The 16,755-nt window shown below is 39.4% G+C and overlaps 1 protein-coding gene across 1 annotated transcript; it reads left to right on the top strand.

Moving 5' to 3' along the window:
* Positions 1-52: 52 nt before the first annotated feature.
* psmd10 (proteasome 26S subunit, non-ATPase 10) lies at positions 53-14,150 on the top strand. The gene is made up of 5 exons (XM_028816059.2): positions 53-220; positions 2,783-2,881; positions 3,009-3,155; positions 10,976-11,142; positions 13,687-14,150. Exons 1-5 carry the CDS (start codon positions 107-109, stop codon positions 13,838-13,840), a joined length of 681 nt encoding a protein of 226 aa, XP_028671892.1. The 5' UTR covers positions 53-106; the 3' UTR covers positions 13,841-14,150.
* Positions 14,151-16,755: the final 2,605 nt, after the last annotated feature.

Raw genomic sequence — 16,755 nt, 5'->3', positions numbered from 1 at the left:
AGAAGCGTCGATCCCCGTCTCTCTTTTATGACGTCATATAGAACGCCACTTGGCGATATAAATATGCGCCAGCAGCCCTGTGACACCCTATCGGGACTGTGCAGCAATGGAGCCTTCCGTTTCTAACTTAGAAATATGCAATTTGGCATACCAAGGCAAGTTTGACATCCTGAAAAGTAAAATTTTGTCTAATAAGTCACTCGCTAACAAAACAGATCAGGTAAGAACAAAATATTACAAAATTAATTTGTAAAGAATGGATGCTTTGAGTCGTGTACAATATTACCCAGACGAATTCATGAACGTTTAACATCTTGTTGCACTGACATTTTTGATGTGACGATTTTTTTACGACATCAGTATAATCAGACTCAGTTTGAGAACTGTTGATAGCAAATAATAGAATAACGGTCAGGTTATTAGAACAATGTGTGGACAGGTATGAACCTTTTGACATAGCCTATGGGATACATTATATTTAAGGAAGAATGTCCCTGCATTCCAACAGAAGAACCTCATCCAATCCATGAAACGTAACGGTTGGAGCATAATGATTTGAGCAAGTACGATCTTCTTTGACAGTCTATGATTTACTTTGCAAATATTAACAGTTGTTACTGAAAGAAGAATGCATTGTACTAGAATTTTTTACTGTAGAATTTTCGAGTACCCGTTAGTTTATTACAGCATAACTCCGTGTGCTTTATGTGTCTTATAATCCTGGAAACACAATAATAAATATATATCTGATGGGACATGCAATTTTTATTGAAAGGTAATACAAAGTAATTGGTGATCAACTGCAGACCAGATATGGAACCAAACGAAAACTGTCAAAAAGATGGTTAATTAGCACAGGTTTTTAACAGAGTGCAAAGAGCTAATTGCCTAATAAGTAACTGTCATACTTCATCCGCATATGTAAAACAAAGAAGAAACTGTTGGCATCATTTGCTGTTGGGCAACTCTCTGGCCTGCAGCAGACAGAATATTTCCACAGGTAAACACAATTTTCATAAAACACTTCTTATAACACAAGTCAGATTTTCAAAAAGCATTATTAAAAGCATAAAATGCCACAATGCAGTAGACAGAGAAGCAGTGCTTAAAGCATTTGGAAAACTAGATTTTCATTCAATTGCATATTGTTCGCCGAGTTTCTACGACATTCTCTTAAGTACATTATAGTTTTCTGTTACCACTAGACTTGCAAATCTGTTGCAATAAAAATGTGATGGAAAATTGGTACATGGCCTGCTCAGATGATAGAGCAATAAATCATTTTAACATGCTATTCCATGGAAAAGTAGAGAAATTCAAAGACTTGCTCTCTATGGTAATGAACATTTGCAGTTGGACAGTTTTCTTACATGCCATTCTATTTGTGCTGTTGTAAACAACTATGGGCACCCACTTCTAGGCTTCATGAACCTTTAAACAGGAGCATAATTTCAAGCATTGGTGATTGAAAGTACACACTGTAATTAAAGAAAGGAAAAAACGTATCAAGGAGATATATTCTATCATACCGTATCTAGGAAGATAATGATAAGGAAAGGACATGATTGAAGGGGGCATCCATTTTCGAACAACCAAAGATTGTTCATGCACAATATACATTTTTGTTTATAAAAATATGTATTGTGCACCTAAAATAATGGCATACACAATGTACACATCATATATTATTGGCCAAAAATGCCAATGCAATACACAAACTACAGCTAGAATAGTCTGGATTCATCCTTCTCTCCTGTAAATATTGTGCATGCCAGAGTACAATAGACTGACAGATGAATGTACTGTAACATTGAAAGGTTTGAATAGCATATCATCAGCATACTTCTTTAATTAACAATACATTTAAAGAAAATATTGAAAAACAAAAATGAAAAAATTCAGTAGGATACAATACACTGCATGCATGGTCACAATCAGCCTTTCATTTCTGTAGACATCCATCATTACAAATACTTTCTGGGCTTTTCTTTGTGTGCCATTAGTAAAACTACTTTTTGCAGTGGACTCTGAACTGAATCAGAAATTGTGGTTGCTACACCAAATTGTGATGAATTTGGAGATTAATTATTTGTGATGGTAAAACACCTCATCAGCCAAATTTGTTATATTCCTCCAGGGTCATATTTGAAGAAAAGATCATGTTAAAATGGCAGAATTGAGTTTTCTTCTTCAATCTCAATAGTTATACTCCAACTCCTCCAAGCTGAGAGAAGCCTTTTGGTATGGGCAGCTAACAAGGAAACCTTTACAGATGATATTCACTGCAGCTATGTGAAGCACCACCTGCTGGGAGAGTGGGCTTTGGCTTGCACAACTGAGAATTTACGTCTTAACAATTCACTATTCCAAAGAAGAAGCTTGAATGAATGTCTAAGAAAAGGGAATTAAAGTGTTGGTTTCCCAATTTTTTCCACATCAACCATTATTATGGGAAGCAATATACAAAATGTATTGATGGAACATCATGTGCAACACCAGTTTGCCATAATAATTGATCTTGTGTTGTAGTAAGCCATAAAGTTCTGTCCTTGTCTTAAAGTTGTGTCTGCGTTAAATACTGCAAGATAATATGTAGTACTTAGAATCATTTTATCCTTTCAACAATCCTTAGATTTCAACTTTGGAACTGTTTTTTAAATAGAAGAGAGAACCTGGATTTGCTTCTTACAGTATTTGTACTTTATGATGTTTAAAAACCTTTGATTTTGTTTTATGCAGTTTGTATTATATTGAAAATACTCTCTATTGATCTTTCTTCCAGGACCATCGGACAGTTCTGCACTGGGCATGTTCAGCTGGACACACAGATATTGTAGAATTTATATTAAGTTTAAATGTAGAAATTGATCTAAAAGATGATGTAAGTACAGTTAAACACTGTTCTTCTATGCTATTTTCTATAATTTTAGGAAAATTTATTTTTAAAGTTTATAGAATTTTATTATCTGTATTGTTTTTAGCAATTAATTTATACTGTACTTTTTAAGGCATCTTGGGCGCCACTGCATATTGCAGCCTCTGCTGGAAGAGAGGAAATTGTGAGGAGATTGATCAGTAGAGGAGCACAGCTGAACATTATAAATCAAAATGGCTGCACACCACTACATTACGCAGCTTCAAAAGACAGATACGAGGTACATTTACTGAAATAGATTAACAATAGTTATACTGTAGATTTAACTGTCATTTTTTTTTAGTTTAGCGATGTAAAAAAATTCAAAAATGTGCAAATGTTAAGCGCTTTCAGTTATCATAAGGTTGGTATGGCACGACCACTTGTATCAGCAGGGTCAATGAGAACTCCGAGCTTGGCAGTTCTGCTTGTCATTTCAGTTTACACTTGCAGCCTAATATTAGTTGCTGTGTTTTTTATATATAGGCATCATTATGTTGTTACAAGAAAAAAGTAGTGTTGTAAAAATTTGCACTGAAGATTGTTGTCTAGTCTCGGTTCACCTTTTTATTTTTAGTTTGTAGTGATGTTCAGACATTAATCAATGCCAAACTCTAAATGACCTTGCCCTCTTCTAACTATTTTAATACACTGCCAGGTTTTGCAAAATGATTCGAACATACCGACTAACAAAAACAAGAAAAACCCAAAGGTGTATTATTTGAATTAATGAAATACAGTATACATTTGAGAATAACACCAATTAGGAACCCCTCAACCTGCAAGGTTGAGTTTAGGGAAGAGGCGAGGCAGGCCCTGGGTGGCAGTGAAGAGTTACCAGACAGCTGGGAAACTACAGCAGATGTAGTAAGGGTGAGAGCAAGAAGGGTGCTTGGCATGACAACTGGAAAGAGGAAAAGGATACCTGGTGGTGGAATGAGGGAATACAGGAGAGTATACAGAGGAAGAGGATAGCAAAGAAGAAGTGGGATAGTCAGAGAGATGCAGAAAGTAGACAAAAGTACTAGGAGATAAGGCGCAAGGTGAAGAGAGAGGTGGCGAAGGCTAAAGAAAAGGCGTATGATGAGTTGTATGAGAGCTTGGACACTAAGGAGGGAGAAAAGGACCTGTACCGATTGGCTAGACAGAGGGACCGAGCTGGGAAAAATGTGCAGCAGTTTAGGGTGATAAAGGATAAAGATGGAAATATACTCACAAGTGAGGAGAGTGTGTTGAGAAGATGGAAAGAGTACTTTGAGAGGCTGATGAATGAAGAGAACGAGAGAGAGAAGAGGTTGGATGATGTGGAGATAGTAAATCAGGAAGTACAACGGATTAGCAAGGAGAAAGTAAGACAGCTATGAAGAGGATGAAAAATGGAAAGGCCGTTGGTCCAGATGACATACCTGTGGAAGCATGGAGGTGTTTGGGAGAGATGGCAGTGAAGTTTTTAACCAGATTGTTTAATGGAATCTTGGAAAGTGAGAGGATGCCTGTGGAGTGGAGAAGAAGTGTGCTGGTGCCGATTTTTAAGAATAAAGGGGGATGTGCAGGACTGGTCTGCACTTTGAGCTACATTATTAAGCATTTTGAACTACATTATTTGTATGAAAATGTGCTATATAAATAAATGTTGTTGTTGTTGTTGCAGTAACTACAGAGGAATAAAATTGATGAGCCACAGCATGAAGTTATGGGAAAGAGTAGTGGAAGCTAGGTTAAGAAGTGAGGTGATGATTAGTGAGCAGCAGTATGGTTTCATGCCAAGAAAGAACACCACAGATGCAATGTTTGCTCTGAGGATGTTGATGGAGAAGTATAGAGAAGGCCAGAAGGAGCTGCATTGCGTCTTTGTGGACCTGGAGAAAGCATATGACAGGGTGCCTCGAGAGAAGCTGTGGTATTGTATGAGGAAGTCGGGAATGGGAGAGAAGTACGTAAGAGTTGTACAGGATATGTACGAGGGAAGTGTGACAGTGGTGAGGTCTGCGGTAGGAGTGACGGATGCATTCAAGTTGGAGGTGGGATCGGCTCTGAGCCCTTTCTTACTTGCAATGGTGATGGACAGGTTGACAGACGAGATTAGACAGGCGTCCCCGTGGACTATGATGTTTGCTGATGACATTGTGATCTGTAGCGATAGTAGGGAGCAAGTTGAGGAGACCCTGGAGAGGTGGAGATATGCACTAGAGAGGAAAGGAATGAAGGTCAGTATGAACAAGACAGAATACATGTGTGTAAATGAGAGGGAGGTCAGTGGAATGGTGAGGATGCAGGGAGTATTGTTGGTGAAGGTGGATGAGTTTAAATACTTGGGATCAACAGTACAGAGTAATGGGGATTGTGGAAGAGAGTGAAAAAGAGAGTGCAGGCAGGGTGGAATGGGTGGAGAAGAGTGACAGGAGTAATTTGTGACAGACGGGTGTTTTCTTGTTGCCAGAAGGAAAGCTCTTTGCTACCATGGTCCTTCCTTCTCCTACAAACTTATTTCAGAATTCTTCCTTTTTGCTGGTCCACGTGACTTATTTCCCAACACTGCCAGGAAGCTGCTGTGATAACCTGAAAACGGAATCCTTTTAAACTCCTAATCTGCCACTGACCAGTACTGTCACTGGTCGCCATTCCCACCAGTTTGTACATTCACAAGCTGTAAATATTACAACAGCCTTAAATATTGAGAAGATAAATGGGTACGATAAAGGCAATTAATCACCCCAAAAACACTGTAGCTGTAGGTGACACTCCCAGTCTCCTGCAGTGAGAGTGTGTGTGTGTGTATGTTGTTTGGGAGATGTGGTAATGTGTACTATGTGATTATGGCCACTTGTGTTGTCTTTTTTGGTTTATGATCCTGCTTCCATTTGTATTTTTGAGCTATTTTACTGTAGTTGATGATGCTAACCATTTGGGTGCAGGCTTGGAGGTGAATTTAATGGTTACGCCAGACAGATGGTGAGCCCCACTCCAGATCAGATCACCTGCTCTATTGTCACTTAATGCTGTCGGGCATTGCACTTTCTGGCTTGTTTGAGTTTCACCCTTAAGTCTTTCCAGGGTGGACATGGTTTGAAATGCTTTAAATGTCTGATAGTTGAGGCTTGTTTCAATAGGACTTAATTCATGGGTTTGACTGGGCCAATCCTGCACTCTTCTTCTCTTCTTTTTTTGAGCAATTCTGTTGTGAACATGTCTGAGTATTTTGGATCTTTGTCCTGTTGCAAGATCCATTTTCAACTCAGTTTTAGCTTTTAAACAGATAGCCTCACATTAACAGAGAATGTATCAGCTTAAACCGTGGAATACACAGTTGTCAGCCGCACAATATAATGCTTTCAGCATTATACATACTTTACAGTTCATGTGATGTGATTTTGGTCAAAGGCAGTTTTTGAGCACTCACTGTATCAGTTTTCCCTAAGGGTGGGTTTCTAGTTATACTTGTCCATGTTTTAAGTTTTACAAGGTGGTGATTTTGAGATTAATCAATTAATATTAAACCATATCTGATTTTTGAATCCTTTCTACCCTGTGGTCATCATGCAGACTTTATGAAATTATTCAGATTTAAAAAACAGAAGTGTATTGATTAAACAAATAATACTTTGTATACTTTCACCCTTTAACAACTTAGCTGAATGGATGAATAATAATAAATTATCTTCCAAACCAGCAGTATCCTGAGCAGGGTGGTGGGTGATGATGGAGCGTTATCCTAGCAATCTCTGGACAGGGGGCCAATACATCACAAGGTTGAACAGACAGGGGGGCCAATACATCACAAGGTTGAACACGTAAAAATACACTATGGCCAATTTAGCAGTGCTAGTGCAACTAACTTGCATGTCTTTGGACTGTGGGAGGAAAACCACACAGACACCGGGAGAACATGCAAATTCCACAACCTGTAATGTTAACCCCACTCATACTTCGTCACCATGCCACTCTAATAAACTATTTTAACATGTTAAATACTTGCAAGTGAATAAAAAGGAAATACAATTAACAAACAAAACCAAACAAAAAAATGCTCTTACTTCTCTCAGCATGAATTTTCATTCAGGTCAGCACAGCTTGTGTCATGGAAGGGTGCAGCACCCTCTCCTCAAAGAAATTCACTCAGAGTCTCAGGAAAGGTAGCAGAATCAAGCTTTATTGCGGTCTCGGCTCAAATGAAACGAGTGCCCAGTATTGAATAAACCATGGATTTATTACAGTTCTTATCAACAGCTCACCTCTCTTAGTTCATTTGTCACCCTCATCTGTTCCTTCAGTCCTGCCTCTTACTAATTCACCATCTGGAAAATGGGAGTTTACCTTTTAGTCCCTCTTTACATACTTAACCTGTTAACTTATAAAATATTGGTTGTTTTTAGCTTGCTCAGAAGAATAAAAAATATATAGTCATAAGCCTTTAAAGTTTAACCCTTACAATACTAGTGCACAATGAGATACAATACTCGTCTTCTTGTGTGCTTATAATTGCCTTTGAATATATACAGATCATCAATTTTATCAATTTATTTTTCTATACTTGCAGTATTTCTTAGTCATCCTCCACTGTACTTCTTTTTTTTCCAAAACTTCATCCAAAGTTTTCCCTCTTTGTTGGTTCTTGTGACATTTTTTATCATAACATCACCAGAACGTTGCTGTGACTACCCGGAGACAGAACTTTCTTCACTTGAGAAGTTCTCACTATTACTGGTGTTTCCACCAGTTTCCATCTTCCCTGTCTGCATTCCCACAAACCCTAAACATTATAAGAGATGTAAATGCTGAGATGACTAGCAGGTGCAACAGTGAAAAGTTTGCCAAAAGAATGGCTGTATTACATGGGGACAAGATATATGAAAGTTTACTTGTTTATCCAAAGTACTCTAATGCAGAAGTCTTCTTCTGAAGCTAAGATTTCTAGCAAACTGCAACCTTGCAATTGTATTCTTTTTAGAGAGCAGAGACATCCTCCTTGTAGCTAATCTGTCTTTATGGTGTTTGGCTCATGCACATTAGCACTAACAGTGATAATGTGGTATGAGACAGAATTTTGTTGTATCAAATTTAGGGATGCAAAATTCTGCCAATCCGAAATTTGGCCTTGTATCATGTATTGTATGAGCATTGAACCACTTGACTGAAATAAAACATGAGTACAAACAGAAACATCTTTCATTGAAAGCATGGAATTAAAGAATCTGATTGAAAAACTAGAACTAAGGTATAGCTTGACAAACTGTGTGCACTTTGACAAAATCATTATTTACTTCCTATATAATGATGTAAAACTTTTGGTGCACAACATTGACAGCAAGGGCGGCACGGTGGCCCAGTGGTAGCGCTGCTGCCTCTCAGTTAGGAGACCTGGGTTCGTCCTCTGGATCCTCCCTGCGTGTAGTTTGCATGTTCTCCCCGTGTCTGCGTGGTTTTCCTTCCACAGTCCAAAGACATGCAGGTTAGGTGCATTGGCGATCCTAAATTGTCCCTAGTGTGTGCTTGGTGTGTGTGTGTGTGTGTGTGTGCCCTGCGGTGGGCTGGCGCCCTGCCCGGGATTTGTTCCTATCTTGCGCCCTGTGCTGGCTGGGATTGGCTGCAGCAGACCCCCCCTGACCCTGTGTTAGGATATAGCGGGTTAGACAATGACTGACTGACTGACATTGACAGCAACATATGTGAAGATGGGCTTGAAATGCAGGGCATATTTCACTCACTCACATAATTTAGTGAGTCACATCCCTATAAGAGTAAGGGAAATCACAATGTGCATCCACAGGCTTATTTTCAAATTGAACTGTATAGTAACCTGCAACGCACAAATTTGCCATCATATCAGATCAGTTCCAATGATATATTCAAATGCTACTGAGAGAAGCAACCTGTGGTTACTGCATGAGCCATGGATATGAGAAAAAGTGCTTGAGACATTAATACACCTTTCACTGATATTCAAAAATAGGGGTGGATTACACAGAGGAGAAATTGTACAGCAATGAATATTGCATTGCTCTCAGTCCCCTAGCATGGTGGAGAAAGAAAGCAGCCAAATTTACAATTCTTGCTTTTCTGGTCAAACAATACGTCTGTCACAGTGGAGATATTTCAGCTTCAAGCAGAGTGTTGCGTCTGCCATTTTTCCTAAAAGGCAGTATTACATGCAGTGAGTTCTGCGTAGATCCAGTCAGGACCCACAGTTAAAGGATCAGTAAGGCACTTCAAGCAGGATAAAAGGACTGCCATTGTTGGAGCAATGCTTGATGTTAACTCAGTAAACACAAAGGTAAGTTTAAATTTGGATTGTTTCACAGTGCAGTAACTTAGATATAGTATATTATAGTTTTATATGGTCATTATTATTTCATGTACAGAGTAGAATGAAATTCTTAGTTTCCTGTGCTAATCAACATGAAACTTAATTAACTGCATTGTAGTAGTCAGCTGATTACCCTGAAGATGAGCGGGACTGAATGCAGGATTAACAGTGATCTGTCACACGGGTATGCAGAGCTTTGCATTCCATAAACCTCAGGATTATTCGTGATGCACTTTACAAGCCCAGGAAGGGTTAACAACGTTACAGAGACACTCATAATATAGGATAAATAAAAGCCCTTGCAGAAGATAGGTGGTCTTCAGTGGCTTGTGGCGAAAGACTGAGCATGACAGTGGAAGACAATGGAGACAGGAATAGTCTGGCTAGTTGCCAGTTTGCACCTAGTATTTTATGCCATATTTCCTGTGGTACTAACAATGGTAAGGTGCTAATTCTCTGAGTAAAATCTTTCATTGTTAAATTAACCCATTTTTGGGCTTAAATGTCATTTGGTGTGTACCTTTCCATCTCTATGTGTGTTACAATATTTAAGATTATTTTAATTCAGATCGAAAACATTTACAGAAACATGTATTAAAATTTGCATACTGATTGTTGCAGTGTTTTGATTTCTGAATGTCTAATAATAACACTATTCATACACTATTTCTTTTATGAATATTTCATATCGTGGGAATATTGTGTCATGAAGCCAGAATGGCAGTTTGAATTGTACTGTGGAATAAGTGTATTGTCTCATGACTAGTGGTAACAGATTCATTTAGGGTCTTTGCTGTTAACCCAGGGTTCTAGTATGATTTTTCTGGGCTTTTTTTTTTTCAATGTAATCATGGATGAAAAAAAGAGAAATGAAATTCAACACACCATGCAAAAATTAAGAAATTGGGTTTTTCAGTTAAAATTTAAAAAAAACGGTACAGTGTTTAAACGAGGTTAATCTAAACATGCTCATTATGATGACTTGGTTGCAATTCCATTTGATACAAATAATAAGATAACTTTTTCAAAATGAAAAATGTAGAAAATTTAATTCAAAATTTGATTGTGGAAATGTCATATGGATATCTGAAGTAAATGCATGTATTAGCTCTGCCTCTAACCATCCAAGATTTGTTTTTTCAAGAATCCCATCATAGAGAATATCAGTTTAAACACCAATGTTGACCTAAACTTAGACAATAATTTTGGGAAAATGGGAGCATTTTATCAAGTAAATCTTAACAATTAGTTCTTGTACGCGATTAAAAATATCCATCCATCCATCCATTTTCCAACCCGCTGAATCCGAACACAGGGTCACGGGGGTCTGCTGGAGCCAATCCCAGCAAACGCAGGGCACAAGGCAGGAACCAATTCCGGGCAGGGTATCAACCCACCACAGGACACACACAAACACACCCACACACACACACCAAGCACACACTAGGGCCAATGTAGAATCGCCAATCCACCTAACCTGCATGTCTTTGGACTGTGGGAGGAAACCAGAGCACTCGGAGGAAACCCACGCAGACACAGGGAGAACATGCAAACTCCACGCAGGGAGGACCCGGGAAGTGAACCCGGGTCTCCTAACTGCGAGGCAGCAGCGCTACCACTGCGCCACCGTGCCGCCCATTAAAAATATTCATTTTGTAATTTTCTAAAATTTTATTTGATGTCCGTTTTATACATGAAAACTTATGAGCATGTAGATATTTTTTTTTCATTGCTTTACTTTTAGTTTCTTTCCATAGATAGCTCTTATGTTGCTGGAAAATGGAGCTGACCCAAATGCTACAGACAAGTTTGAGTCCACTCCCTTGCACCGAGCTGCATCCAAAGGAAACTTTCGACTGATCCAACTTCTTTTAAAGCATGGTGCTTCAACCAATATCCAGGATTCTGAAGGAAATACACCTTTGTAAGTACACAAACGAAACAACTATATTTAGAAACTCTTTTAGAATAATAATTTAGGGCCTTCATATGTAACACGATTGTGCCAATTTATTTGTGTAAATGGATTTCCACAAATATTTTGGCATAATATACGTGTGACATGGTCCTTCAGTATGACTACACCCATGTTATGTCCTTGTTTTCTTACTCTCGTATCATGTGCTGATTCTCACTGGTTTTGCTCTAAGAGGTATAGTGCAGTTTAAAGTACCTTTACAATAGAAAGAAAAGCAATAAATAGAACAAAACAAATCCTAAATATTTGGAGAATTTGTTTGCATTTATAAAAGTTACTTGGTCAGATCTAAATCTGCTTGCCAAAGTGCTTAAAAATATTTGTTACATACATGTATGGCAGTAAAGGTCTTGTTATTCTTTCTCACACTTTGTAGGATGGAAGTATTTATGTTTTTTGGAGATAAAATGTATAAATACATTAAGTTAGTGAAAAATTACATTTACTTGTTTGGCGGATGCCTTAATCCAAAGTGACTCACAACATTTATGAGACAATTGGTTACGTTTCTTTTGGTTTTCTAATTGGAGCACAGGCAGGTCAGGTGACTTGCTCAATGTCAGTTGAGGGATTTGAATCTACAACCTCTGGGTTTGAAGTCCAAAGCCTTAACCACTACATCACACTACCTACCTGAAAATAAAAATAGACCTCTGCCTGGTAGAGCACATTATGTTGTTCGTCAGTGTCCATCCATATCTTAATCCAGTTCAGTGTCATGAGGAGCAAGCAGTTATCCTGGCACATTCGGACAGAAGGCACGGATCAGCCCTGGATAGTGTGGTTTATCTACAGACTAAGGATTCTCTGTATTTAAAGCTTTGCGCACCTTAGACGCACATTTGAGCATTTAAGAATAACATTTCACTTAAATTGAAATAGAGGAAAAATCATTCATTCATTCTCCAAACCTACCTTTTCAAATGTGTAGTCACAGAAGGCTGGCGCCTGGCTGTAGTGCATCATGTGCAAGTCATGGACCAGTTCTAGATGGCACTTCAGTCTATCACAGACTGCATGAAGTCCTACCGGGACATTTTAGAGATGCAAATCAACCTTTCTTACGTGTCTTTGGATAGTGAGAGGAGTCCTTAGAAGAAATGCTAAACTTTGTATTAAAGTTTAAAAGTAATAAATAATGCAATATTATGAGAAGACCATTGTTTTGTATTTTTATTAATTTTAAAAGAGACTTTTAAAATTGCCAGAGTGTGAATAAATTAAGTACAACTTTGTGAAGCCTTATTTTCACCTCAAACTGCTATATCCCCATCTATCGTCTTCTCTACCATTCAAATTACCTGATAATATCTGTCTCACTAAAAACACTAGGCATTTATATGACTGTGCCCTTTATGGCTCTTTCTTATATCCCTTTCACAGATTTACAAATGCATAACACATCGTGTTTCTTTTAGCGTGATGCTTCAATATTTTCCACACAACAAAGGTCAGGTTGATTGTTCCCTGCCAAAGAATGAAACTAAATTGCATTTCTCTATGTACAGTAAAAATGAGCTTTCATACTGTTACCTCCCCAGTCTGAACAGTACTCAAATACCAGCTTATTTAAACATCTGCAAAGTTATCCCTAATAATCCCTCAAGCAACACATTTTTTGTTGAAAACTATTATCACAGATTGCTTATAGTGCAGGTTTTATTTATAAAGGTGTATTGCTGAGATACTGTGTCAGAAGCTTCTTCGTTTTAATTTATATTTTTAAGTGTAATTTCAAAGAGCAGCAGAGTGGCATAGTATGCGTGTGAATGGGCCCTGGCATGTGCTGATGCCCCATGCACTGATAAGCTATAGCCCTATGTGGCCCAGAACTGGACAGAGAATGCTATGTCACAGATCCTAGAAAAAAAACAACTTCTGTCACAGAGGAGGACTGGGGGACATTAGCAATGAAAATCTGCAGGATCCAGCACTTTTAATGTTGAGGAAATTCCATTTAAAGCATACAAATGATTTGCATAAGTTATTTAGTTTTGAGTAATATTTGCTATGCTGTATATATTCTTACCTTGACAAAGAAAACTACCATATAATGAATCCCATTTTCTCAGAGTAGTTCCAGAATTTTTTGCTTTAGATAGTGTAATATCATAGATGTTTCTGTGATTAAAAATATATTTATTGTGTAGGAGTATCAGATCATTGGTAAATGTTTACAGAAAGAAAAGAAAAAGAAAACTTGCCCAAAAGGTGCACTGCATTTTATTGCCCGTCTTTCCTTTGATACTGAGGTTTTCTTAGTAGCCAGGCAGTAGTGCATCTCTGAATGTTCAGATATAATGGATCAAAATGAACAATAGAATTTAGAAATTAACAAAAAAGTTGTTTTAGGCCACCACATTTCTTCTATACTTTGTTTTCATTATTGCATGTTGAATGTAATTATGAAACTGTATAAAACATAAACTATCTATGTACATATATATTAATGGACCTTTTAATATTTTATGTTCTGTTCATCTGCTTCAGACATCTTGCTTGTGATGAAGAGAGATCTGAAGCTGCCAAGCTGCTGGTGGAGCATGGGTCAAGTATTTATATAGAAAACAAGGAGGAAAAAACCCCTTTGCAGATAGCCAAAGGTGGGCTAGGCCCTCTGCTGAGAAGAATTGTGGAAGGCTGATGTAAAATGTTTGTCACCACACTGTTTACGTCAGAAAAAAAGAAGACTGGAATACATTTGCAGTTGAAGTTTTTGCTAGTCTGAAGCATTCTCACTCTATAAAAATTATTGGTTGTAAATACCAATTGCCAAGTAAGTCAACTGTATTAACACAGTCATTTGTTTTATTTAAAATGTATTGGCTGACATTTTGGATTATTTTCTTTGAAAACAGTTGTGTTTTTCATCACTCACTGTTCTGGTGTTTTTTTTTTGTTTTTGCTTAATTTCTATTTGATTATTTAAAAGTAATAAATAATCAACAAACTGATGTAGAGTATGTTTTTCACAGTAACATTATCATTTTTTTATATCATTTAAGGAAAGCTGTGAGCAATTATGCATATTGAGTAGCTGCATTTATCATGTGTACAGTATGCACATTGATGCACAGGGTCCGAGACTGAGCTACGGGTGTCAGACTGAACTGGTAGTTGGATGTTATAAAATCTGAAGCTGTAGCTACTATAGGCCACACAAATGACCCTGATTAGAATCAACAGGTCAAGGATCACCTCAGACCATAGTAATTCTTACAAAATTAACACGATTACTGTTATTTGGTTGTTATTTTAATACTAGCCATAATAATGATTTCATGTTTTTAACAAACACTTAATTAAAATATCTTGTGCACAAATTGTGCACAGTGTATGCTCCGACCGTGGTGAGTGATGTCTTGGTGAGGTAGACATTTTATTCGCAGCTTTGCTTAGTGGTTGATGGGTACCCACGAGGTGACACTCCACTGGTCATGGGTGACTTCAGTGCAGCCACTGGCACTGACAGGGCTGGCAATGAGGATTGTCTCGATCCCCATGGGTCTGGTGACCATGGTGAAACTGGTTCCATGTTCCTGATCCAGCTCCATGATCCTGGTTCCAGTGCCCAGAACCACATCGTTGGACTTGGTACTCCAATACTGGTGGTGCGGTGAAGGAGATCGATCACATCCTCATGGGCAAATGCTGGAGGCTCTTGCAAAACTGCAGGGTCTACAGAAGTGCCATGTTTGTGAATTCTGACCACAGACTTGTTGTTGCTACTCTTAGGATCCAGCTTAGGTCCAGTAGGTTACCACCTACTAGGAAAATGAGCCTGGACTTGGTCAGACTCCAAGACCAAGCTGTTTCTAATGAGTTTACATGCAGTTTGTGTGAGGAACTTGCAGATTTGGGTGCGACTGCCGATCCTAATGTGATGTGGGAGACCTTCCGTGACAAGACCCTGAAGGTTGCTGAGGGTTGTGTTGGTGTTACCGGTGTTCCCAGAAGGAGGTGTTTCATCTCGCAGGGTACCCTGGATATCATCGAGAGGAGTCGCAGCGCACGGCTCAATGTCAACTCTGGTCTGTACCGGGAACTGAGAAGGATGGCTGCGAGGGCTCTGAGGGCAGATAAAGAGGCATTTTTTAGAGGAATCTGTGAGCAAGTAACACACTATCTGTGGTCTAGCGACCCATGTCCTGCTTACAGAGGAATCGAAGTATTACGCACATCCGAATTGGTTCCTCAGAGAGTCACAGTCAGGGTGGCTGATAGAACGGTCCTTACAGATGACACTGCAGTTGTGACCCGCTGGGCTGGCTACTTTGAGCAGTTGTTCAAAGCTGATCCTCCAGCTAGGACGTTGGATATCTCTGGGTCCACGGTTCTTGAGGCTGATCCTCCAATTAGCTGTGAACCACCCAATCTCACTGAGATTGCAAAGGTGGTGAACCAGCTGAGGGGAGGAAAGGCTGCAGGGATTTGTGGTGTCCGGCGTGAACTTCTCCAGGCTGGTGGTAAGGCTGTCCTTCTGGCATTGCAAGCAATCTTTGCTTCCATTTGGGAGACTGGCATCATCCCAACTGACTGGAAAATGGGACTTGTTGTCCCAGTCTGGAAAGGGAAGGGTGATTGCCTGGATTGCACCAACTACAGGGGGATAACACTGCTCTCGATGCCGTTTAATGTCCTTGCTAGGGTCGTCCTCAATAGGATCCGTGATCACTTGCTCACCTACCAGCGACCGGAACAGTCTGGTTTTACGCCTAAGAAGTCTACCATCGACCACATCCTGGCACTGAGGATTCTCATGGAGCGCAAACGCGAATATCGGCAGAGTTTCTTTGCAGCCTTTGTCGATTTTCGTAATGCATTCAACTCAGTTGATTGAGCTGCCCTGTGGGACATCCTGAGGGTTTGCAGGATCCCCTTGATGTTGCTGGATATCATGGCTGGCCTGTACACTGGTACTGTGAGTGCTGTGCAGAGTGGAGGCAGAACCTCTGTGTTTTTTCCAGTTGATTCTGGGGTTCATCAGGGGTGTGTTCTTGCTCCTACTCTGTTCAGTGCTTGCATGGACTGGGTGTTGGGCAAGGTTGTGGGGTCCAGCGGATGTGGAGCATCTGTAGGTGAAGAAAGATTCATGGATCTTGACTTTGCTGACGATGCTGTGATCTTTGCGGAGTCAATGGAGGCAGTGATCGGGGCACTCGAGAGACTGAGCGAGAAGTCTGAGTGTCTGGGCTTGCGAGTGTCCTGGATAAAAACCAAGATCCAGGCCTTTAATGACCTCTTGGGCACAGCCATCAGCAGTGTGTCTGTTTGCAGAGAGAGTGTCAACCATGTTGAGAGGTTTATTTACCTTGGCAGTGACATTCATGTCTCTGGTGACTCTTCCTATGAAGTCAGTAGACGGATTGGGAGAGCATCGGGGATCATTAGGTCGCTGGAAAGGGGTGTGTGGCGCTCTTGATATCTATGCAAAAGGACGAAGGTCCAAGTCTTTAGAGTCCTGGTGCTTCCTGTCCTGATCTGAGATGAAGACTGGACTCCTTTGATACTGTCTCTCCGGAAAATTCTTGGGTACCATTGGTTTGACTTTGTGTCGAA

Source organism: Erpetoichthys calabaricus, chromosome 12, assembly GCF_900747795.2.
Source record: "Erpetoichthys calabaricus chromosome 12, fErpCal1.3, whole genome shotgun sequence".
Taxonomy (NCBI): domain Eukaryota; kingdom Metazoa; phylum Chordata; class Cladistia; order Polypteriformes; family Polypteridae; genus Erpetoichthys; species Erpetoichthys calabaricus.
Note: the sequence above shows the minus strand (reverse complement) of the source record. Positions and strands in the feature narration are given on the sequence as shown.

Bases quoted from the DNA above. Each gene is read 5' to 3' on its own strand.
- psmd10 (XM_028816059.2), top strand. From the start codon at position 107: ATGGAGCCTTCCGTTTCTAACTTAGAAATATGCAATTTGGCATACCAA. The intron at 221-2,782 runs GTAAGAACAAAA...TCTTTCTTCCAG, and splicing joins TCGCTAACAAAACAGATCAG to GACCATCGGACAGTTCTGCA. The intron at 3,156-10,975 runs GTACATTTACTG...TTCTTTCCATAG, and splicing joins CTTCAAAAGACAGATACGAG to ATAGCTCTTATGTTGCTGGA.